Consider the following 26,718-nt stretch of genomic DNA (forward strand, 5'->3'; position numbering starts at 1 on the left):
TCGAAAGAGATACTGCGGCTCTTTCGGAGGAACGATAATCTATGAATTATTTGACAGCGCTCGTCGGCTCCGAAAGGGGATTTTCAGTTTCCGACCTTCTACATGGCAACACAAGTTAATACCTTCAACAGGACTAGAAAAGGTGAGTTTTTTTTTCTTTTTGGTGGGAGACACCATAACACGAAATGGTAAATGAAGGAACTGGTCTCTGTTTGGTGAGCAGTCACCTTTCCCTTGAGCTGAAGACCGCAGCTCCGCGTCCAGCGGAAATGACTCTTTTGCAGAGGCCATTCTCTGGGAAGCAGAGGTTAGCAATGCCGTTACGAACTTAAGGACTGGGCATTCTATGGCCCCTACAGATAGCCAAATATAACTGGCCAGCACTGTCGTCACACATAAATGGAAGATAGTTTATCTTTAAAATATGAAAAAGTATAACTTCAACATCTTCCCTCCGAAAAAAAGCTCACGCCGCACCTTTCTTTCCACGTAAACGGAAACAGTCCGACTAGCTGCTCTCGCTCCATTCTGGCATGATGCCCACAGTGTGAACAGGGTGGTACTGGTGTGGGGACAGGGTGCGAGGCATGCCGTGAGGGTAAAGGTATTCATTTCCCTGAAGGCCCGCGGTTGGGGACTGGATGCCCGCATTTGGGCCGCACTGCCGGGCCAGAGGCTGATGGGGCATGGAGCTCTGGTACATGCTGTGGGTGTCACCTAGAGGTGGGGAGGCGTGACTCGCAACGCCGCTCAGTCTTGGTACCAAGGGGCCTGAGGTGAAGTGGGCAGAGAAGTGCTGGTAGGACAGCCGCTCCATGGGTTGCATGGCCGAGACGGGGCAGCTGCTGTAGGGGGGCACGGTGGCCCACGAGTTGCAGCTAATGTCCTCCAGGCTGGGCACGGGTTCGGCTGACTGCGAGGCACTGGCGTACATGCAGGCCTGGCGCTGCGCTGACTCCGTCCTGTAGGGTCCTGCAAGACCTGGGGGCTGGCAGTAGGCGGTGGGCCGGTAGAAGGCCTCATCTTCGCTAGGGGGGCTCTCCATGTAGGACTTCTTGTACGGGTGATCGGCTGCGTGGCACTCCTCCTCAACTGTGACACAATAAACTGTTAGACCCTAATATGACACGTCTGCACCAGAAGAACTTTCATTCAGGCTTAAAGGGGTTGAAGGACGCAGCTCTTTTTCACTGTTCCTCGGTGCTCTCACCCGGGGCCGAGCCCGTCTTAATTTTCGTACCTTCGTGTGCAGAGGATGTAACGTACAAAAATGGAGACCTTAATTCTGAAGAACAGGCTACAATAAAGGCTCAATTTCACGCATTTATAATCATAATCAGAGGTGGGTAGAGCAAAAAAAATAAAAAAAATGCTCAAGTCAAAGTTAAGATACTCATCAACGAAAAATATCGGGTCAATAAATGACTCCGGTATCAAGTAGTTGATTCTTATTCGGCTTTTTTTGTTTCGTTTAGTTTTGAACAAGCATAAAGGACCATTCATTCCAAGTGCTCAAAGTCCCAAGAAAGAACAAAAAAAACCTGTAAGGTTAGACACGTTCTACGGCCTTGCTTTTCTCAGCCAGTTTAGCTGATTTCACATATAAGATATCCCTGTTCCTGCTGCAGCAACCCTGAGCAAAGGACTTACTCTGATTTACCCCTGTTCAATCACCACGCCATGTAAATAATTGTTACTAGCTAAACATTGTAAGAGGTGGAACAGGACTAAAGTGAAATAAACAACTATCCAGCTTTACAGTAAAATTAAGCAAATGTTCACAGTTTTCAGAAGTCATATTAATTTATAATAAACACCCTGAACTTTGCCATAGGAAAAGTGTGTTCCAAAAAATGTAACTTCGAAAAAAACCTCTTTGTACGGGCACTGCTGACCATTACTCTCTCATTTACGAGGAGTGCGCCATTGGCATAGTACTGTGCATCTTATCTAAAATATTAAGGCATTTTAATGAACGCACATTTGGAGAAGATACCTTCCTACTTATTGACGTACCTTCCTAGAACTCGCTTCTAAAATTAGATGCTCAGTGTAACTCTCCCGTAGCAATAATGAGCAAACAAATATTTGAGACCAATAATACTGGAGGTGCATTTCAATAAAATTTATTTTTTTTTACCTGTTTCAATGTTTATAGCTCTTTTCAAACCTTGACTTTACTGTTGTCAAGGTAGGAAAATGTTTGCATCGTCCATATGGCACAAATTAATAAAACAGGGGTGACTTCAAAAATAGCTCAGTTGAAAAGCAATTGAAACCTGCAAAATTCAAATGTAACAATAAGAAAAAAAAATCTGACCGCTACACTCTCATTGGTCGATACTAAACTCTGACCGTTACACGTAATATTAACTCCTTATGGTATCGGCAGATTGCTCTCACGACGGTTACGCGTGACACACAATCGCTAAACATCGACAGTAAATGTGGCCGGATTGTTTTTGCTGAAAGCTGAAACATTAACTCAAAAAATTTGGAATGACAGAAACGTCAGGGCGTAATGGTGATTTTTTTTCTTTACAGACGTACTTGAGGAAAATGAAAAAGGACTGATCCCAAAAGCTGCTCTGAAAGCGCAATTTCTGCAGAAAGTGACTTAAGCCACAGAGTAAATGTAAACCGTTACCTCGCATCTCTGGTTAGAAGAGTTTTAAAACAAAAAACTGAGATGTTTTTAGAAATGCGCAGCAGGCACGTTTACTAGAAATAACTTCAGGAGTTTGAAGGAAAGGCGCCGGCTCACCTTTCCTCTTGGAGCAGTGGTACACCTGGCTGTGCTCATGGGGCAGGGGGTAGGAGCTCGTCTGGGACAGGAGATCCTGGGGGCTGCCGGCAACGCCGTTCTCGCAAGAGTACTGGGAGCCCAGGCTGCCGGGTGCGCCGAGGCCTCGACCCTCCCCGCCGTAGGGGCTCTGGCTAGAGGCCCCCCGCTGGCGCACGGTACTGCGGGGGACCACGGGGTACTCCTTGGTGCTGCCGAGGCACGACGGAGGGAATCAGGCAGAGCCCGTGCAGAGACAGACCTCCTTCGTTTCAAAGCCACAAACAATTATTTTCATTTTTCGCCATTTTCACGATGCCGTGACATGTGACAATTAATACCTTCTGACAGCAAGCAAATTTGTTTAGTTTCTTAAAAAAGCTAAATCCGTTTTGTCACGGACTATTACGCCGCAGTACTGTAACTACGTTAATTTAAGATGGTCAGTATCCATGGTCGCATTCTTCTCTGTTGCTCTCCACAAAAAAAAACCAAAAAAAAAAAAACAGCACTACCAACGTTTTTATTTACTTTTGTATCGTACCGTGGCAGATAATAAACAATCAGGAGTAACAGCGAGCCGATAACAGTTTTTGGTGTTTTTCAGAAAAAAATTAAAAAAGCAGCCAGTCTTAGTGAAAACAATATTTTAAAATGACTCTCACCTATTTCTGTTTCCATTTAAACTTTTTGACAGTGAAGTAAGAATATTTACACATTTACACCTCTGTACAAACATTTCTGACCCTATTATTTGTGTATTGCTTTGACTTTGAATTTTAGTGAATTTCCTCACCACTGGCAAGTGTTTTTGACCTCCTCTTCACAGACAGACACACACACACACATCACACTGAGTCTGACCTCTCCAAAATGTTATACTATTTTGAAGCGTAACCATTATGCCATCCTGCCTCTAGAATTTCTGTGACATGCAGTATACTGCGATAAAGCACAAGGCTAAAAATACTCCGCAGACCCTTGTCACCTTTCATAGCATCTCCGCTTCTGCAGCTAAACGGAGCTGTGACTCAGTGGCTGCATCCTCTCTGCTGAACTTTGGTCTTTACCGACAAGATGCTCTCGTGCGCTGGATGGTGAGCAGAAGAGACGTTCCGTAACACCTCTTCCCTACAAACACGCCATTTGCAAGCGCACCGCAAATTACCCCCCGGTTTCAGTGTGTATTTCTTCCATATTTAAATCCATAACAATAAATTGCAAACTCAGCAGATGCTTTTGTTCAAAGTGGTTCACACCCTTGGCAAACAAACTATTTTGTTTCCCACTGATACAGCGGGTGGTTTGCCTCGAAGCAGCTGAACTCGAGTATCTTCCCGTCTCGCACCTTGGAGACAAGGCATGACTGTCGTGGGTCCAGCAGCGCCATCGTTACTGACTCAGGAGCTCCGAAACATTACACCACCCGCTGTACTACATCACGAGAGGCGGCAGGTCGCTCCCGCTCGACGGACCCCGGTTCGAATCCCAGCTCCTGCTGTAGCACGCTTAAGCAAGGTACTTACCCTGAAATACTGCAGTAAAAAGGACTCTGCTGTATGAATGGTTTAGTAATTATAAGCGGTAGATGTTACTTTGTTAAAAAGTGTCACATAAGGAAAGTAAATGCTTATTTCTTTTCAGACGGAATGGAATGGGAAAATACCACGTTTCGTGGTGCAGGAGAGGAGCGACGTGCTTGTTACCGCTCGGGGTTCCTCTCTTTGAATAAAGGTGAAGATATTCTCATGGGGAGAGAAAGGCTGCAGGGATGTGGGTTCATCTCTTACAGCGTGAGGGATGTCGCACATACAGGGCAAAGCACTGCGCCGCATCCACCGTTAAGGTAACGGTAAGGAGCTCCGCGCGGCCGTTGGGTCTCATCCAACAGCCGCACTTACGTCACCTCTCGGAGCGCGAGGGGAAGGAGTCCCGGCATCTGCATTCGATCACATTTGCTACTTTTTCCCTTTCGGTGACCGGCTTTCCTCGGCTGAAGCGGAGATGGGGATAGGAGCACGGACCCCCCAAGGCCCCAAGGACACGGCGATGTGCTTTTGTAACGAAGCGCTGCGCATCCAAAAGTGCGCACGGCGAAGGAACGTGCGTGAGGGGGAGGGATACCAGCTGAGGGTCATTTTTTAGCCCTGTTTTGACACAAGTCTGCATGTGTTGTTAATACTCATCATCCCATTGAGTCAGAAATGGAGGCTGGGATCCTTCAGGGTGTTTAATTCAAGACCCCTGTGGGTGAAATTTGTTGCATGTTATTTGGGAGAGTGACAAACCAAAACGTCGTCCTGAGAAGCACCGAGGTCCCCTTGAAGGTCCGGCGCTGGATCTCTTTTCCAACGACTGTAAATCACAGCTCTGAAACGTGGTATTCTTCTACCCTTAATTTGTAAAGCCTGTCGGACTTTCGAGGTCACCGTCTGGTCACATACGTCCTGTCAAACTACAGCGTATCCTGTAGTATCGCGCCGTTTACAGTCATCGGTTTATCGGACCCCTTTCTCCAGAGCCACTTACCATGTTAAAATGCTTACAATCATTTACCCGTTGGTGCAGCTGGGTAATTTTACCCAAAGAATTTAGGGCAATGTTGCTCAAGGACACTACTGCCAGAGCTGAGATTCGAACCGGTGACCTTTGGCTCCCGAGACAACAGCGCTAACTCGCCCCACGGTGGATGCCCGCCGCTCTCTGCCGGCCTGCGGCGGACAGTAGCGGACGACCGCTGTCTCCGGACGTGTCCTCCCCGTCCGACACGTACCTCTGCATCCTGGACATGCGGTGCAGCTCCATGTCGTCGCTCCCCCGGAAGCCTTTGGCGAACGGATTGTTCTCGATTTTCAGCTGTGTGATCTGCAAAAGGAGCAGCGCTGAGGTGTGAGGACCAGACCCATGAAACCCTTCCTTAGTTTCTCACCCGTAATCACCGTGAAGGTCACAAGCATCATGGCAAATGCAGAGCTGGGCTTCAAAAAGACAACATTTATTTGTGCTGGAGAAACTCTGTCTTTCTACTTGCCCTGGGAGCATTTCATACATTAACTGCTCCTTCTTCCAGCTCCTCCTTCTTGCCCTTTGCAGACATAAGTACCCACTGTTGCAGAAGACATGTGACTAATCTGTATGTATTTATAAGCCACACACACAGACACACACATAGCCTATATGTTGAAACCCGCTTATTAATGAATAGCACCGTTACATGCAGTTAGCTGTGTTATTTAAATAACTAACTAAATAAATATCAATAACAGCTAATTATGATCCGTGTGACGCAGTGTACACTTAGCACGCCCCATTTTACACTTTCCATGTCGCGCTGCTTGCGCGTGTTGAAAAAAAGGAGCAGAGCCACTGAGCTGGCCCTGCCGGAGACTTTGTGCAGGAAGGTATGCAGATGTGACAGTGACAGATGTCGACGGAGGAGCCCTGGAAACCTTGCCGAGCCCCTTCACGTGTCCACAGGTCGTTTCCCGGGGAATTTTCCCATGAATGGTTCAAATATAAAGCGTGCAGTGTTTACAGTCCAGCGGGCTGTGGAAGGTGTGTGTTCTGCGCGCTTAAGAGCACAAACTGAGCAACGGCACAGAAGCGATACTCTAACAACACACTTTCAAAGAAGCTCTTCACAGTGTTTTTATTGAAATAAAATAGGGACCAGAATGACTAAGACGACCAACGGAAAATATTCTGCTTTTACGTGCATTTTCACTGTGACTGACATACAATCCATGCATTACTACACTTAGAATACGATATAAGAAAGGAATAAAAGAAAACATTAAGACTATAATACTGAGACTAATTTTCTGTTCTATTCATGGCTCGACAGCATTGTTTTTTTCTCTTTGAAGTCAATGCAAATATTCTAATAATCTTAGATTCCTATTACAGGCGCTATGCAAAACTAGGGATACCTACATGACACTTTGGGCTAATTCGGGGAGGCCTGTGGGGATGCATCCCCTTCTAACTGACTCCTTAAGTGGAAAACAGGAGCTGAAAAGCATCTGCTGAACCATCTACAGCTTCATGTTGTTGCTTTGGTTCAGAGCCACTGTGTCTCTCCAAGTTCAGCCAATTGGCAGAGGATCCAGCTCCTCCAGGCCAGGGCGTCAGAGCCACTTGTAAGGGTGGCACAAGGAAGGAGAGATTCGCACCAACGGAACTGAGGGTAAAGCTGTCGAGAAACTTTAAAAATCTGGCAATCCAGTTCAACATGAAAACTGAGTTAATGTTCTTGAGAAAAGCTTCTTGTGACTGGATGACGATTTTTAAAGGCTGATAATAAAATGGAAACATCCAGTTCCTTGTACAGAAGTTCAGAGTCAAGTGGTGGTTAACTACAGTGCAAACTGTTTATTTTAACTTGGGCAGCAATTCATTTTTTTCTTTTTTTTTTTTTAAATACCTACAGCAAGCTTCCAAAGGTTGTTTTTTATGGAGTTCTTGGAATGCCACAGCCTGAGAAGCCCGGAGCGCACAGAGGGAGTTATGGTATCTCCACGTGACCCCCAACTCTTGGAAGCTCTCTGTCTTTTACTGGGACACTCATAAAGTATATTAATAGAAGAAACAAGAAAAAATCAGCAAACAAATAAACAAGTCTTTTAATTTTGCTTACGGGAAAGTCTTGGAAAACTTTTAAAATTTCTTTTCTTTTAATGATAAATTTCTCACGGAAGCTGCACGTTTCAGTTCCCTTCCCATAAATAATATAACTGAGAGTTAGAACTAGTTTTGTACTTTTGCATAAATTCCTCATTGAGCATTAAGATTAAGCGTCATTTTTACCGTTATATACGTACACCGGACATAATCCGAGGTATATTACAATTACGGAAAACGGATTATGTTTAATTTCAAACACACACACACACACACACACACACTAACTCACTGCGACCTTGGTGTTAATTTCAGATAATCTTACAAATTATGCATTTATTTTTAAGATGATTTGTGCTTTTCACTCGTCATTTCCGACATGAAGAGAGAAGAATAAAAATTCTTAGTAATAATAATAATAATAATAATAATAATAATAATAATAATAATAATTCCGAATTGTTTATTTTTGTAAAAAGGAATCTATTTCCATATCTATAGGGGTTATAATCACACAATAGCCTTTCTTGCACACATAACGTATTTCTTTCTTATACGTGAATTATTTATGAATTTGCTACTTTACTACCGACTTTTCCCAAATACTTTTAAAGGACGTTTTCTGCTGAAGTGACAACTATAATGGCAGGAATGAAAGGATGAAGCGTGCGGTGGGACTTCACAGCACAACAAGTGATTCATTGCGTGGAGCCCACAGTGCTGACCGTTAATAAACGTAATTATCGCTTCCAAGGAGCCCGAACCCTCACGCGATCGGATGTAATTAGCGGTATCCATGGAAACACGTTCGTTTGGGTTTCCGGTGCCTGGTGCCTTGTGACGTTTTGATTGGCTCGCAAGAGATGAATGGTTTTCTTTTCGTTCTCGGTCGCTGCTCCACCAGAGCTAAAGGGTCCAATATGGAGGCAACAAACACTCTCTCTCACACACACACACACACATATATAATATATATATATATGTATCTATACTGCACTTTCAGACTCTGAAGAAAGAAAGAAAGAAAGAAAGAAAGAAAGAAAGAAAGAACCTACACCCCAAATTTGTACCCCAGTGTAAAAGATCTCATTACAATCTATCAGTATACTGTAATGTAGATACTAATTAGATATACTCTATAGTATGGGTTAATATCCATTCAGATAATCTTAAAATCTTAAAATTCTTAAAACTAGAAACAAGTAAGGGATTGCTTCAAATTAAATTTGATTTTAGAAATTATAAATCTGGAATAAAAATGGTGAACATTTTAATTATTATTGCTGTCCAATTACACTGCGCTATATTATTTTTACCACGCCCTGAACACAGAGAGTACGATTTACGTAAAACTTGTTACGGGCAAATTTCTTGTTCGACTACTTCTATGTTTATATGTAAAAAATGACCAGGCTTCTTGTTTGAAAGTAACTGTACTTCATTTGCTCAAGTCATGCTAAGAGCCATGGACACACATACTTTTCACTCCTCTTTCACACAGACCAACCAATGTATTTCCATAACAATTATTATTAAAACATAATCAGGACAAAAGTGGAAATTATGGGAAAGATTGAACTGAATGTAATTTGGAAAAGTCAAGAAAAAAACTTTGAAATGATCATGGTTTAGCGACAGAACCTACAGGGGAGCAGAGCTGCAAGAAATTAATAGTGCAAGAAAGTACAGGTGTTTTCTCAATGACCCTAAAAAAACTAAAAAGTACTACTATAATTTCATTGCTGCCAATAGATGGGTGTAATCATACTTTGTAACATGGTACTGTTTGTATTTCTGAAGGGCCTCTCAGGACACCTCAATTACATGATTTAGTTGAAGCTGCAGAAATAAACAGTAAGCTTCACAGTTCTTCAAAATATTTTGAATTTTGTCCCATTTGAAGTCATGCTTGATAGTGCACACTGCCTTGTGTAAGAGTTTCACTATCCCTTTAAAGTTCCTGGTCTTTGACCTGTTTCTGGAGGCCTCCTGGCCTTCTTTCTGCCTTAGGAACCATAACAACTGTGATCAAGGCAAACCAACAGTTCTATTCCGCCTCCAAGTTGTAAACAGACTTGTTGGAATAAATCAAACTGGACGGCTCCAAGTCAGTATACTGTAATCAAAGAAAATCTGCATTCTGGCACCGCAACACGGAGCAGCTCCTTGTACTAATTTCAGATAGCTATAGACACATGTTAACATTAAGGCAGATTTGGAAAATTATTATTTCTACGATACATATGCAAATAAAGGAAGACTGGCTACAGGAGGAGAGAATAACTCGGAACACCACGTAGTTCATAATTTGTTCACTGGAAAGGGTTCTTCAGAGAACTCTTCTTTTTTATTTTTGAAATAAATTCTATTAGCTTATTAGTACCTTTGATTCCAACCTTTTATTCCGATACAGAGGGTCAGGGTTAAGGGTTAAGGGTTCGGAACTCAGCTGACAATGATAAAAAATGGAAACGTTTCAAAACTTTTGAAATCACAGCAAATTTGCAAAATAGCCTTAATACTGACCGGAGGGATTAAAACCGTCAAGTAAAGTTCATACAATCTTAACAACGTAAGCGAGGTTTAGGCAACAGGTGGCGCAGTAGTTGGAGCGCAAAGGAGCCGCATTCAATTCGCACCCCCGGAATCAAGGTAATTACCCTGAACTGATCAAGTAAAAATTACCCAGCGGTACAGATGTGTAAATCAGGGTAAACAGCTTAACATTACAATTCGCTCGGGTGGAAAAAAAAATAAAAACGCTTCCACGCGTTTAACATTACAACACGCTCGTGCGCGTTCCGTTCCGATCGCTTCCTTCCACAGGTGAGTAAAACTTTTTACACGGGTAACGTACCGGAGAGTGTGTATTGCTTTTGGCCCCATCAGCCGCACACTTGGCGGCACAATTTTTTAAGCGTTCACACACCTGACAAGCACGCACGCACGCACGCACGCACGCACACTGCTTAAAGCTGAGTCATCCGTTTTATATATATATATATATTTACATTTATTTATTCATTTTACATTTACACATATTAAAGGCGTATATTAGTCCATTTTACATTTCTTCATTTAGCTGACGCTAAATGTGTCCAAAGTGACTTACAAATTAAGGTTACAATTATTTACCCAGAGCTGGGTAATTTTACTGGAGCAATTTAGCGTAAGTACCTTGCTCAAAGATACTAAATACTTATAAATATATATATATATATATATATGTATATATTATATATTATATATTATAACACATAAACACACACATATTTATTATTATTACTATTATTATAGAAAAAAAATAAGTGTAATAAATGAGTATCGATTTACTGACGAGCTACACAATAGTTTTCCGACACATAATTGTCCCTCTTTCAAAAAGTTGTCATTTCAGCGAAACTGGAGTGGGAACACGAAGCACGTGGATAATTTTTTCATCATTTTTGGAATAAAGTGTTGAGCAGAAGCGCGGCTCTGAAACAAAGTCCCGCAGCCTGGAAGAGCCGAGCCCGGTATTACTGCGGTAAACTGTAGTACAACTGAACTGGCAGCAAGACGCCGATGTCAGCATGAGCGCCACTCCTGGAGTCTCCGAGGAAAGAGAAAGGTATTTTACACTGCACATTTACACCACATCTCAACTTCTCAGAAGGGGCTGTGTGGAGTGCGCGCGACATGATGATGTTTCCACGCGCACGAGATATTGTACCGGTTCAAGATGTTGTACTGGGGGGCAAATGGAATTACTGTCAAACTTTTATTAAAATACCTGTATTTCATTTCTTTTCAGAATGTAAATGTGTAAATAAAAATGTGCTTCAAAACAGCAAGTGCAACATATGACTACAGAGTTTAACTGCATGAATTATGGATTATTGATATAGTACATATACAGTGTATCGGTGCAAGAAGCACTAATGGGTCCAAAAGAAATTTGTTCATTACCCTTCTGAGCACTATAGTTCTCATATTTTTGGTCTCTTCCTCCAGTACCTAAGAAGATGTTACACCATTTACACAGTTCATGGTAAATATCTGTTTTTATAGCACATTACAGTAACAGGAGCTTTGGACTATGTTGGAGAAAAAAGCATAATTCATAAGTGTGGCCTTACCTTATGATTTTGGTAGGACGTAACTGCAATAAAGGACGTTTCTGAGAATACGTGAGTGCAAAAGGCGGTGTTCTTGGAGCCAAATCCATTATTTTCATCCGCCTTCACAATGTGGAGTCTGGGTTGGTACTTGTGCATGGAATTCAGTATAATCTGCAAAAAACACAAACCAGAATTGTTGATGAATTTTATCACATAAAAATAAATCTGAACTCCGCCTGTTGCCTCCCATTTCTGTTTTTTTTTCCCCATATATTTCAGGAATATTATAATCATTTCATTTTAGAACCCAGGACCAGAGTCACTGTGGTCCTGCAGTGGAAGAGCACTGAAGGTAGAAGGAAGAGCGCCAACAGAACCACTTCCTCACACCACTACCTCCAGAGTCGGAGCTCCGTCTCGGCCATAATAACACGGGCCTTTAGAATACTGTAATAATTACCACAACGTTGCTTCCAGTCTTTTGCTGCTGCACTTTCCATTCTCCTCACTTTTACCCCATGTCTGCTTTGCTGCAACATCCCTGTTTTGGTTGTCTTGGTGTGGCGGCGCCAAACTGGACTGGACTCTCTACTCAGTCAAAATGCTCCTTTGCGCTTTTGAGAACATTTATATACTGTATACATAATACACACAGTATATGGTATAAATACATGTCGATACACTATCCATATTTTTTATATGCTCAGTTCCAGGTCGATTCCATCCTTTTTAGCCAACTCGTCCCATTCATTTGCATTTGTGTGAGGTCATCGCGAGCTACAGCTGGGCTCCGACGGAGACAGTGCTGCCTCGGGAACTCTTGGCACTTGCACTTGCTTGTGGCCTCATTGTGCTGCTTGTTCTCATTTAGAGGACTAGAGCCCTATATGAAGAGTCTGTACAGTAATTGTACTGCAATTATACTGCTATAAATGGATACCTACCCACCCCCCCTTGGGCCCATGCTACAGTTGTAAATGGCCATGGCGTGGAGCAGAGAAAGTGCTCTTCTCCATAAATGCTCTGCACCACAAATGCAGTAAGAAGACCGTGGTATCTGGCCATTTGGAAGGATCCTATGGAATATGTCACATATCGGACATCTCCATGGAAAAAAGATATGGATGTTAGTCTGTGTGAAAGTGTTTCAAGCACAGAGTAAAAGTATTCTGACACTACACTTTCTTTGTGTGGAACATGGAAAGCTGTTACGCTACTATTATATGCAGTAACTGAGCAGGAGACCCTTTTAGTCTAAATATGTAGCACATTGTTTTCATTTGATATGTAAAAATAAGCAATAGAATCTTTTGTTTATAAAGAAAGGACACTTGTTTCGTGATGTGACGGCCTGATGGGAACTGCACATTTTGGCGTAGGCTCGAATTCATTATGTGCGTATGTAGCCTGTATGTGTGAATGCGCACTGTAGGTTTGCTCTAAACCGGAAACAAATTCCTTGTATGCTCAGGTGTACTTGGCCAATAAAGCTGATTCTAATTCTGATTCTCATTCTCATTCTCATTCTGAACTCAGCTCGGGGTGGGCAGTGTTTGCATCTTGTCCCCATGTGGAAGAAGGCGAAGGTAAAGCACCTGTGTACTCAGCGTGGAAACCATGCAAGTTAGTGCTTTTTATTTTCTCAGTGGCATTTAAGAAGCACTCATGTTTAATGGCAGAACAAAGACATTTTTTGCATATTTCAGTTCTAGTTCTGCACTGCGTTCTCCTTCCTTAGCTGTGCGTCCACATGTTGCAGCAGCACTGTAGCCATGGTGTCAACTCAGGACGTTCACTTCACAAAATTAAAGCACGGAAACAATCTGAGCTTCATTTGTGTGACTCGGGGCATGAGAAGAAAATTGAAACCCAACGCTAATATTCAGTTTACTGCCTCCTGCCCTTAATTACCAAAGAACATGCTGGTCACCTGCGGCAAAATGAATACTTTTGTGGGCATAAGCACATCTTTTTCAATCCAATCCTTGCTAGCAGTATTTTCAGTGGGTTCATTACAATTGATACTGTAGTCATTTGTTAGATGTTACAACAAATGAATATACACACACACACTTTCTGAACCGCTTGTCCCATATGGGGTCACAAGAGCCTACCCGGTAACACAGGGCACAAGACTGGAGGGGACACACCCAGGACAGGACACCAGTCCACCGCAAGGCACCCCAAGCGGGACTCGAACCCCAGACCCACTGGGGAGCAGGACCTGGTCCAACCCACTGTGCCACTGCACCCCTCGTCAAATGAATACATTTGGATAGAAATACATAAAAAGCAAATGATTATAAATCTTAATATCTGCAGTAGTGACTTATTTTTCTAAATATTATGCTTTATTAAAAAAGGGTAAATTGCATTAATAATAATAATAATAATAATAATAAGAATAAAACCAGCATCATGCAGTTTATAAGAGAAGTAAGTGTTCATGGGAAACCCCAGCAATATGCTGTAATGCTGCCCTCCAGACAGACGGCTGTTCATTCATATCTCTGAAGGGAAACTCTGTCCTTTTAAAAACACACCACATGGCTCTGGCACATTTTTGGTGTGTTAAACATGCTATTTTTAGGTTTTCTTTGCTCAGGCAGGAGCACCTGCTTTCTTATTTTAAACCAGTTAACAACCTATGCCTCAAGGTATTTATTGTATTTGTATTTGTTTGCTTTAATATGTTTAATATCATAAAAATCAGAAAAGCAAATAAATAAAAGCTGCTGTATTGGAAAACTAATAAATGCACAACAATTTAGTGAACACAAAAAGGACACAAAACTGCAGAATCACATGTTTAAGGGTTCTCCTTATAACAGAAGAAACTGTTGTTCTCTGTGGAAACATTTATCGAGGAAACGATTTAACAAAAGTGTATTAAAAGTATCTGTCAAGGTCATTTTCCATAGCTGGTGCATTCAGACTGATACTTCCAGCTGCAAAATGATGAAAACTGCTTTTGCTTTTGACGGAATAACTCAGAACGATGGTGGGTTTGAATCCCACCTCCTGCTGTGTTACCCTTGAGTAAGGTACTTACCCTGAATTGCTCCAGTAAAATGAGCCAGCTGTGTAAATGGGTAAATAACTGCAAGTAGCTTAACGCTGTAAGTCGCTCTCAAGAAACGTGTGAGCTAAATGAATAAAAGTAAATGTGTAGTCGCCATGGCACGTACATGGACACAGTGGACAGAACCTCAAAAAGATGCATTTTGCACACGTGTAAATTACTTTGAGACTATTGGCCTACATGTTGTTGCTACTCAACTGATGTTATTTGGCAACCAGCACTGAACGTACTTATTTTTTGGTTATAATTGCTGTCATCTTTACAACTGAAAATATTTTTTTGCCTCAGACATTTTAATTTGACTATTAAATCTGCCATTCTGACATGGGTGCCAGTGTGTTTTAATGTCTTTCCAAATACACCATATAAAATCTACGGCGGACGATTGAGGGAGATGGGTGACGTAAGTGATGTCAGTTTTTACAGCATAGTTAAGGCTTGAACTACAAAACCTTTGGCCTTGTGATAGCGAGAGAGACGTTAATTGGGCTCAGTGGCACTGTTTCTCGACAAATAAAAGGGATGCCATGGCCAGCAGTGCCGCGTCAACAAGAAAACCACAGTCGACGGAGGGTCAGAAATTTAAAGGCTAACTTTACATTTACCTCATTTTACTTTGCTTTGCACTCAAAGTATATGGCTCTGTACAAAGCACGCTAAACGGTCCCACCGCTAAAATACTTTAATGGCAAAAAGGTTTTAGCAGCAATGACAATAGAAACGATAACAATTATCACCATTAGAACTTAGTGAAAGTTTATTTCCAGCAGCGATTACGCAAAATTTGGAGGGAAAATCAACAAAATGAATGAAGGAATATCGTGCACCTACATGTCCGAAGGGGTCAAGGTGGTTATTCGTGAGCTTTAGCTTCTGGAAGGAGACGAGCTGCCGCATCCAGTGCGCCCCCGTGGCCGGTGAGTCTGGGTGCACGTAGAGCCTGCCGGGCATCGCCGGTTCGGCCTTTCCGGTCACTGACCTGAGTCACAGGAGGGTGGGGTTAGCCTTGTGCTCACCTGAGCCGTGGAAGCGTTCGCAGCACGGGGGTCTGCCCTGGCTTCCACAGCACCTTGACTTGCTGACAAACTTCAGTTTACTCCGGTCAGGCATTCACAGAACGTGTCCCGGACAAGCGTTCGTAGGAGTCTGACCAGGTCACGCGTTTGCCTGGCTCACGTGTGCACGGAGGTTCATCCTGCTCAGCCGTTCACGGACATTCGTCCTTGTGGTGAATTCACCGAGCTTTGGCCTTCTCGCAAAATTCAGCCGAACCTGCTTTCACATTCACAGATCAGACACGCTCACACGCTCACAAAGGTCTGGCCTAGTCAGGCATTCACAGAATTCTGGCCCGTTCATCAGTTCCTTGCGGTTTTGCCTGCTCACGCATGCACATCCTTTTGGCCACCGAACTCACCACTTCATTGTAATTTAACCAGTTCAAGCCTTCACAGAAGTTTCAACTTCCTTGCGAAGGCTTGACCATTTCATGCATTCACGGAAGCTTTGAATCACCCACGCATTCACAGATGTTTGACGGACCCATGATTTCACAGAAGGCTTGACCTGCTCATGCATTCACACACCATTTACAGAAGTTTTGAACCAATCACGCATTCACAGAGGGTTTAGTACTCATGCATTCACAGAAGGTTGACCTACTCATGTGGTCAAAGAGGTTTGAAGCACTCGTGCAGTGGCAGGATTGTCCTGCTCGCACATTCACTCTTGTTCCACCTGGCTGCACTTTCACTGTGGTTAAGGCACCCCTGCCTAGTCCTGCTCCCACACTCACAGGTCTGACTTTGTCTGGCCACACATTCAGTGGTTAGAACTGCGCTAAAGAGCTAAAGCTGTTCGGAAGACAAGTGAAACGTCCAAAACTTCAGCTGTCAGGGAACAATTTAACAACTAATGCAGAAATTATTTAAAGGGAAAATAAGACAACTACAAGTGTCTAAAATTACTTTAACAAAACAGAGCTAACAAAAAGAAATGTCCCCTCATAAGGGCATCAAATTACTTTCAGGTGGTCCTGAACTCTTACCCAGTCCGACACATTTTGAAAACTCAGGTCTAAATTGAAACCTGATTTTTCCCTTTAACATTTTTTTAAAATAAATACATTTCGCACACATTAATAAACCTTTTCTTGGGCACAGAGAACTGAGTGGTATTTTTATAAGTAGAAAAATGGGTATCGATCTTGCAAAGCACTATTTAATTATGCATCTTCATTCGTGGATATTTTAAGTTTTTCGTCTCCGGAACCAGGAATGGATTTTATAATAAACCGACAATGAGCCATAATAAATCCTGGCATTTGGATGCAGTAACACCGCAAAGTCCCTCATGCTTCGCTTCATTCAAGGAATTCATCCTTTTGCTCCAGATGTTTTATCACTAAATGCTCGTGTGGCTTGTGTAAATTCACCATCGCCCTCTATTACACATAAATGTGCATTATGAACTCTTATTATTCCACCACGGATAAAAGTGCGAGGCGTCTTGAAACGAAACATTAAGCCTAAACGCGTTAAATGGAAAATTAATGATAGATTATGCTACTATTGTATTTTATGTTATGGGGGGGAAATGCGTTATTTTGTATTTTTTGCCATCGTAGTATTTTTAGTTCTGATGCTGGGAAAGGAAGATAAACAAACAAACAAACAAACAGTCCCTTGGTGCGTAAAGAGAAAACACCAAAAATTATATATACAGTGAAAAGCAACGAAGACCGCTGGCAGTTTGAATGTTATAGTCTGTGCTGTAATTACAGCGTCATATGTTCTGCATAAATAGAGAAACTTTCTCATAATCACAATAATTAGGAATAAACATCTATTTCGGCCCCGCGTCCTATATATTTCTTTGAAATCCGTCCATTGCCTAGAAACAGCCTAAATAATCCTGTTAAAAGTTACGAACTTTTTATATTAAAAAAGATCAGTATTAATACAACGTCTTGGAACGAATTTGCAAAGTCTTTGGCTACATTTTCACTTTTCATCGATGGAAAAATCGGTCGTGATTCCGCACTTTCCGCGCTATCGTTATAATTACATATTATTAATGCTTTGCTTGTTTTTTGACTATCCAAGGAGACGACACACTTGTGTATGAGGTGTATTTCTGTACTTTACAATAACTGATGGCTCATATTTAAAAGTGTGGCACGCGATTCTTGGAGGCGCGTCCCGCATTAATATTTGAAAAGGCGTCTTCGTCCGCCTCAAAAAGTAGTTCCATAAAGCATAGAACTTTTAGTGCCAATAAAGTACTTTTCTTCTTTCATTATGAATTTAAAAGTGTCTTCTCGTCGATTCACATCTGTTGTTACAACAACAGTTTTTATTGTTTGCCGTTATATCGTCATTTGTAATATTACATAATCAACTTGAGTGTTTTAGCACTTCGGGGTAATTTTACTCTATCACTTCATGGTAAGTACCTTTCTCAAGGGTGCTAAAGCACGATGTGCGGATTCAAACCAAAAACCTCTAGAGCGCAAGACTAAGGCTCTGAGTCTGAGCAGTTCACTAAATGCTAAATTCCATATGTTAAAATATTTAATATTCCATATTTAAAAAATGAACTTTCTAGCCTCAACGCAGACCGATGACTTTCGGGATTCATAGACGTGTCATTAAAACATGTTTAATGTAATGGTCACTTGAACAAGTAAAATAATAATTTCAGCATTTATGTTTTTTTTCTTAAGAGCTCAGAAAAAAAAACCCCTTCAGCATCAATCAAACTACCTCCGAAAAAAACAACGTACAAAGATGTGTAGAACCTTTTGGAGATGGTTTCATCTCTTTGAAACATTTTAATAATTCTGTTTGGTAGAAGCAAACAAGAGGACTTTTTCTCTGTTGCTCTATGATTGCAGGTTGCTGGACAGCGACACACAAGATAATATTACAGCCTGGTTACATACCATTTATTATCAGCAAATTTGTAGCGGTGGTCGTCCGCAGGAACTATATCCATCAAGAGGATGTATTTCGTTTTTGGATTTAGTCCAGTAACCTTCACTTTGTAGCTTGGGAACATTCGCCTGCAAATGCAAGAAAAACGATAGGAATCATTAAACTGATAATTATATTGATCAGTGTCTCCTAATAAGCTACGGAGAACCTCTAATGGTGTATTTTACATGTAGCCCTGTGTGAAATTCTGTATCGCTGACCGTTCTTACCACTGGGTTTCACACAGTATCTGCTGTCCCCAAAATTAATTTTCAGACTCACATCCCAATCCCTGCTGCAAATTTCCACATTAAACTGCACGCTTTTTCCAAGAAACAAACCCAAAAGTAATATATTCTTCTTAATCGAACCAACCAGAGGGCCACAGCACGAGTGCTCAATGAATTATTGACTTAGTGTTTTGAGAAAACAAATCTAGGAACACAGTTTCTATGTATTGTCTTCACAAAAAAATCAAGAGTTGCTACGATGAAAGGAAAAAACAGGTAAATACTGACGGGAATAACAGTAAATATTTTGAGGCGCATCTTACAACGCTCCTTCTAGCTGCTCTAAAGTGCGTCTCTGTGTGCGATCACTGCTCTGCGTAGTTCTGTGTGTACTTGGTAAAATATGTTTTTTATTACTGAAAAATTGCAATCCTTTTTTCTGTTACATTTATGTTGCACTGATTGATGTTACTTTCGACCACAATACATTCTGGCAGCTTAGACGGAAAACACAGTGCTTTTTATTGAAGAAAACCTTAATATGAGAATCACACGAGGGACAGGGCTGCGTACCATGAACTAACACTGACCATGTGTCTCAGAGCGGAACAAGGACACCTGCACACTCCTCACATGAGCAAGGCCCCGTGCCACTCTGACACATATTGAGGGAGGAAATTAAAACAATTTGTGTTATGCATAAGGAGGTCCAGATATGATGAACAGAAAGTGAAAACCTCCAACAAGATGAACACTCATCTCTCGAACTGGCAGTAAAATGATGGGCTGCAGTAAAATAATATTTATAAACTTTTTTCATCAACTTGAATAATAATAATAATAATAATAATAATAATAATAATAATCTTTTCCCCAAAATGAAATGCTAAAATGCGTATTTTACGCACTGCGCACAACTAATAATGCTGCGACATAAAGTAAAGGGGCACGTGAAGAATGCTAGTGCGGCGTATAAACACAAACAAGTCTTTTGTATGCGGGGAAAAAAGGGTTGAGAGGCGCAGCTGTTGCGCTCCTGTAAAGTTGTCCGTTGAGCATTTCGGCTTGTTTGGGGTGAGAACGAACACGTTTGACACACAGTGAAAAGGGCCCTTACCTCCCCGCCTTGGTGATGATCATTTCAGTGCCGACTTCATGGAATTTAGTCCACAGCTCTCTTTCGTGTAAGTACACCTTAATGCCCTCCATTCCCTAACAAAATTACAGCAAGGACAGACGCTTTATTTTCACGAGGAACATTTGAAATTTTCTGCGCAAAATTAGCAACAAAAAATGCAAGAGAAGACACTCCAGCGCGCGTTTTAATGGCTACATATTTTTGCTTATTTCTTTCTTTCTTTATTTATTTATTTATTGCGAGTACCTGCTCCTAAATCCTAACTTAGGAATTCTGTCAATTTCCGTACGAATCAACCTTATTTATACGTGGTCGAGAGTTACAAGTGCGTCACCTGAATGTCAACGTCGGGATTTGTGAACCGTTACGTAACTTTAAAATCATTACACAAAGTATTTATTCCAGTTCCTTTAAAGCGTGTGGGGGTCACTGCGCTGATATTGATTTTTTATTTTCCACGAATCATCAGAGCACTGTGTGGTCTGAAACTAATCCGTTCCTCGTGACAGCACAACACGCATCATATACACAATATGCACAATATACACAGTGTACACAATATATACTCCGAAGTTACAAAGTGGCAGAATGAGTCCTGTCCCAGCATCAGACAGATTGTTTTGTCGCCCTGCGAGGGAGTGACGCCTGTGAGACGGAGAAATATCACTACATGTATAAGAAGGTAGGAATCCAACGACTTTTTAAACTTTTTTGTATAACTTTGTACTCACTTCCACTTACAGTTCAATACACTCCTATATTCAACAGGTTAGTTGGGAATTACATTACTGGAGAAATCAATTAAAAGTTATTTGTAATCTCGCACGATTAAAGGCGCAACTGAAACTGATTTTTAATTATGTCGTTTTTATTGCAGTAAATTAAAAAAAATAATAAGAAAAACGTTCTCTGAAAAACACACACACACACACACACACACACACACACACACACACACACACACACAGTGACACACACACACACACATTTTCAGAACCGCTTGTCCCATACGGGGTCACGGGGAACCGGAGTCTACCCGGCAACACAGGGCGTAAGGCCGGAGGGGGAGGGGACACACCCAGGACGGGACGCCAGTCCGCCGCAAGGCACCCCAAGCGGGATTCGAACCCCAGACCCACTGGAGAGCAGGACTGTGGTCCAACCCACTGCGCCACCGCACCCCCTTCCTGAAAAACACCAAATTCTAAAATAAAGTCTTAATTTCGCACGTTACGCACACTGGTTAAGCAGCATAGTTTATAGTATAAAAATAACGCGGAGAGGGTGTGTTTTTCTTCTTATATTTTCTCTTTTCATTATTCTACTCAAGCTGGAAATTTCGCAAAACGTCTCACCTGTAAACCAGCGGCATTTTTTTTTTCAAACTTACACATTTCAACACGCTTTCACAAATTGTTCTTTCCACTCCGCAGACGTTTGGTTCGCAGACGCGTCATTCTCAGACAGAGGAGGTGTGTTACGGTGTGTGTCGTGTGAGGGCTTTTCACGGTACATCATCGTGAAGGCCACGCCGCTGCTCTCACCTGCTGGGTGAACGTGGTTTGTGGAGATGGGGATTTCCTCGAAGCCCCCAGGTGACTCTCCTGTTTGCTGTCCTCCTGCTGCTCCTTCGGCTCCGGCTCGCTGGGAGTCCCGGGGAGCACGAACCCTTCTTCGGTATCTGCCATATCAGGGACGCCTTGGGTGAAGGATCCAGCTGCCAGGAGCACAGACAGGACGAGCGAACACACACACGACACGGACGAACACAAAAATACATTTCAATGCAAAATTACGCTCGGTACAGTGTACGACGGTAATGAAATGTCATGTGTATAAAAGGACTAAATGTAAACACAGCAAAGAGTGAAGCGGAGAACAGAGTCGCGCTGGGGAGGCTTTTAAATGAACTAGTGGGGAGGGAAAAAAAAAAAAACGAAAATAGTCCCCAGAATAGTCCTTCCACATTCTTGGGCTAGAATCTATATTGTACTCTGCTGGTTTACTACACTCATGCAATATTACTATGAAAAACCTGCGAAGGAAGAGGAATCATGTGGTTTACAGTTAATATCTCAATATTTCACTAAGTTTATTTAAAATGCCACTAAACATACAACTATTTTCACAACTGTACAGTGACAAAAAGGCCTAATTTTTTATTTTTTACTGTGTGCGGTTCTGCCCACGAATGGTGGAAAAATTATTTAATGAAGCACGCTCGTGTTTTTGAAATGCATTTTTTCCCGTGATAACCTTAAAAATGTTGCGCACAAACTCTGCAGACTGTTCGAGGGCAGCCTTTTCTCTAGACCTTCCTCAGGTTTTATTTGTACAAATAATTGCACTTACTGCATACAAATGTGCTGAACCACAAAAATTGATCCCTTTAAAATTTGTTTCGCAGTTAATTCATGGTTCCAACGTATTTCACTGTCCCAGAAAAAGCAAAACCATTAAATATCTGTAACTGGCCAATGTCCTTATTTTTAAAATATTCACATATAAGCACAAAGCTTTATGTGACTGTTGTTTATCTATATTGTGATTTTTGCAACCGTTTCCATGAATTCACAATGGTTTTATTACCTTTATTTCTCAGTATTGTATTCTTGTTGACATTTTAACTATTTTTTTATTTTATGTTTAACATGGTTACATTAAACAAAGATTGGAATAAAAGCATTCGGGGACAACGCAAACAAAAAACATTTATTTAAATTCATACAGATGAATACATTAGTATATTTTAATCATGAACTTCACAGTAACAACAGGACACACACAACTGACAGTAAACGGTTTTATAACTTTCATCTGATGTTCATTTTGAGATACTGTGTTGCAATGTTCATATAGGCCACATTTATAACAGAATAATAGCGACAGGACAAAGAGCCAAATTCGTGCAGGTCGCATTTAAATATCAAGGAACGTAGCATAGGTGATAGTTTGATGAAACTGTCATCAACAGTTCGTGCTTTTGAAGGAAAGAACTCTACCTTTAAACATAGCAAGTGATCATATAAAATGTATTAATCAGCATTAAAATATTATTTAAAACAAATAAATCTAACAAAATCAAATACTTAGGTATAGACATACGGTGTGTGTGTGTGTGTGTGTGTGTGTGAGTGTGTGTGCAGCGCTCAGCAGTGAATGAGAGTGGGATGCCGCGCGTAGGCCTTTGCAGTAACCGTGACCCAAGTGAACCCACCGTGGTACCAGTGTAAAGTACACCGTACGTGTTTTACCTCGTAGTAAAAGACGAGTCGTCGCGAGGAGCAAATTCCTGGATGAGAAACGGCGATGTCCTCGATCTGCTCTCCCGAAATCGAACAGAACAACAGGGTGCAATTTAAAGCATATTCCACACGCGGAGCCCCGGCGCTTCTAGCGAGCAGATCCGCCCGTTTCTTTTCGCTCCAGATGCACTTCCAGGTTGCCAGGCGCTCGTGCACAACCGAAATAACTTAAAAAAAAAAAAGAAAAAAAAAAGATGGATCGCTGCAGTCGGGAGAAGCGCGAGTCCTCGATCCGGGAGAACCGTTAACTGTTTTTTTGCGCAGCCTGCGTGTTGTGCTGTGACTGTGCGGGCTGCGGCAGGAGGAGCCCTTCACTACAAGAAGAGCAGGTCCGTCCCCGCCTTCGCCCCCCATCGCCTCCGCTTCCCTCTCTCTCTCTCCCCTCTCCCCCCCCCCCCCTCCCCCATCTCCGTCTCTCTGCCCCTTGCAGAATCCAGGCACTGGGAAGAACGATGCCGCTTTGGAGACTCTCATTAAGCAGTTGTACCAACCAGCATCGATCCTTTGCAAAGCTTTCTTTCTGATCCTAACCCCCCTACCCCTACTCCCACCCCCACCCCGCCTCCCTCACCCTCCCGCTGCAGTCTTTCTTTCCGCCTCCTTATTGAAGGCACCCCGACCAGACTTGTGGTCTGGCTGTGTGCAGCAAACAACCAGCCATGTCTCAAAAGACAGTATCGGGACACCATGTTTCACACGGCTGGAGGAAGGATGCTTTGATCGACTCATACCGCGCACACACTCTACTAAGATCTATTACGGAACGCACAGAACGACGCAAAATTAAAGGGTAAAGATAAATATAAATGGCCGTGACGAAAACAGCACACACACACACGATGCCAGCTGCAGAAAAACAAAGCTGAATGTTCACCGCGCCGCATAAACAAGGGTATCATTTCTGAGTATGAAAACAGCAAGGGCCTCTTATCTTGACATCTTCTGGCCCCTGAGTCACACCGAGCCAAGTGTGAAGTGGAAGAGGTCAGAGAGGCACACAGTTCACCTGAGTTTTCTGTTGTGCGCGCGGAAAGTTACTTTCCTTTGTTACATTTTCCCCGATTGCTTTCATATTTACTGTGGTGTATGCGTAAAAAAACAGCCACACCGCACGGAAATCACTGCTCGGCTCTGTCTGTGATTTTTTTTTGCAAGCCGTACAGGGCGCGTTGCCTCCATGGTGACAGTCGCGCGGGAGCTCGCGGCCCCGTCGCGTGCAAAACTGCAACGCAAAGGCGGCTCGGGGTTTGAGGACTGCTGTGCCTGTAAAGTCGCCTCTGCAGTGGCATCCGCCCCCCCCCCCCCCGAGGATGCACAGCACACATCTTGACGGGCCGTTCCCGCTGCTCGGCTGCCAGTGGTTACCAGAGAGCGCGCGCTGGAGAGCCCGCGTCACATTCGAAACGGGGAATTTGTGTATTTGTTCGTCAAACAATTGCAAATCATTTGGCTGCCATGCAGCGCAGCACAGCACTTCTGCATGTGGCGATCCCGTTATGTCCGGATTACATCTCACGGTAATAACGCTTCATTACGCACGTTGGCAAGTGTCGCAGCACATGCGCGGGAAGAAAGACCCTAAAATATCCATCAGACCAGACACAACTGGAAATCATTCGTGCTCTGCTACCTTGTTACTGACTGCCAGTATTTTTGTTCCTGACCTAACACTAAGAATGAAACAAAATAGCCGCACAGTGGCACGAGCTCTGCCTGTTTTTTTGCGTCGCGAGGGCCATCATGCCCCCCCGATTTGGACAAAGTTCACTGGCTCTCGCGCTATTCTACTTCGCAGTGTCACTGAGGACATAGAAGTCTTACCTTTCTCTCCGGCAGGCAGCCCTGTGTAGCCGGGAACCGCGTACCGCGGCCGGGCAGAGTCATACACCCGACTGGCAGCTGGACGGTTCTCGGATAACGGTGCGCGCGAGAGGCGCGAGCGCGCGCAGCGCTGCCCTACATTCTCCAATAAAACCTCGCTGTTCGGGGTTATAGCCACTATCTCGCCGGCTTTCCTCCTATAGAAGTCACAAACGTCAGCGCTCACACGAGTGACCCCGGTGGAGCCCACTCCGCGTGCCTCGCCGCGTGAACAGTGTTCCGCCGCCGTGGACACGGGCACGACAGAGATGCAAACGTGCGTTTCGGCCACTCCGTCTCTTCACCTTTATTATTTTGTTGCACACATGGATGTCACAGCTGCCACAAAGGATCAACATATGGCCACGCGCATACCCCCCCCCCACACCCCCTCCCCCCGTGACAGCAGAGACTGCACGCGCTATATATAGTGAACGATAACACCCGCGGCTCACACGTGAAGGTATGGTATCCAGTTATTGGCAAAGATAATAAGGTAATGTAGCCAGCTCGTGCCAAGATAAAGCGATACTCGTGCAGCTCCTGGGGGGTGGGGGTGTGGGATGGGGGTGATGAGGGTCGAAATTCGCAACTCTCCCGGACACGCAGCGCGAGATACGAGCCCAGCTGCGCGTGACTCTCGGTCGCCTTGAGGGCAACTGGCGCTGGTGTCCGCATTCCACTCCTGATAGTCTGAATAATCAAAAATTTAAATAAAAGCTTTTGCTTATTGCAGCAGCAAACTGTTCCTGGCAGCACACAGCTGCGGGACCCTCGAAGGGGGAACACCGGCTTTTTGTGTGACCATGACCCCCCTGAAAGTCTGGGTAAGTGTCTGTTTCCCTGTACTTATCACGGTTAAATTGTAGATCATGCAATAATAATAATAATAATAATAATAATAATAATAATAATAATAATGGCTCCATTCAAAACATCTAAAGAAAACGCTAGGATGTTGGGTCACGTGCATCAAGGAACGGCAGAATACGTCACGCATAAAGAATATTTTTGGTCGAAAGGCGTTCACGTTGTGAACCGTTGTGTTCACGAGATGAGTATTTTAAAAAGGCACATTTTTTGTCACGCGCCTTGACTGTGTGTCACTTTGAAGTACTGGGCCTCTAATGTACCTGTGGGAAACCCTCCGTGTGTATATATAAAGCGAGACACCCATGTCATGTCTACTCAAACACCTCTAAATTGAACTGATATGTACGTTAAAGTTCACTTTTGTCGAGCACCATTTACATTTTGAACCAGTTGTATATTTTATTTTAATTCATTGCGTTCAAGGTTAAGACCTCAAGTCACCAAGAGAGCGCTTGAATATGGCAATAAGACGCAGGGGGTCCCCTAGCACTCATATTTGGGACTTAATGGCAACGAGGGACACTTGATAGTTTACAACAAATCCTAACATTTGTAGCTCTAAAGATAACTTCATTTAGGGTCGAACAGAGAAAACTTTTTGTGTACATCTTTGAAAATATCGGTAACAATTCCGATTGTTAAACGGCTAAAATACATACTGCAGCATATAAATACATTTATCCTGCGTTTTACGCACCTTTCTTCTCGAGTGATGAACATCGGTGCATCAAGTGGAAAGTAACAAACTAGGTTT

General features: G+C 42.9%; 1 protein-coding gene across 2 annotated transcripts; it reads right to left on the minus strand.

Moving 5' to 3' along the window:
• Positions 1-508: 508 nt before the first annotated feature.
• Positions 509-25,139, minus strand: LOC108927527 (T-box transcription factor TBX5-like). 2 transcript variants are annotated; one of them, XM_018740897.2, is made up of 9 exons: positions 25,053-25,139; positions 21,471-21,643; positions 19,906-20,000; positions 18,528-18,647; positions 15,416-15,563; positions 11,521-11,673; positions 5,556-5,647; positions 2,765-2,994; positions 509-1,092 (listed from the first exon to the last, which is right to left on the minus strand). In XM_018740897.2, exons 2-9 carry the CDS (start codon positions 21,612-21,614, stop codon positions 509-511), a joined length of 1,566 nt encoding a protein of 521 aa, XP_018596413.2. In that variant the 5' UTR covers positions 21,615-21,643; positions 25,053-25,139. The 2 variants fall into 2 exon arrangements, with proteins under 2 accessions (XP_018596413.2, XP_018596412.2); XM_018740896.2 differs by lacking the exon at positions 25,053-25,139 and adding an exon at positions 23,181-23,361.
• Between the last annotated feature and the right edge of the window lie 1,579 nt (positions 25,140-26,718).

This window comes from Scleropages formosus, chromosome 21 (genome assembly GCF_900964775.1).
Source record: "Scleropages formosus chromosome 21, fSclFor1.1, whole genome shotgun sequence".
NCBI classification, from domain to species: domain Eukaryota; kingdom Metazoa; phylum Chordata; class Actinopteri; order Osteoglossiformes; family Osteoglossidae; genus Scleropages; species Scleropages formosus.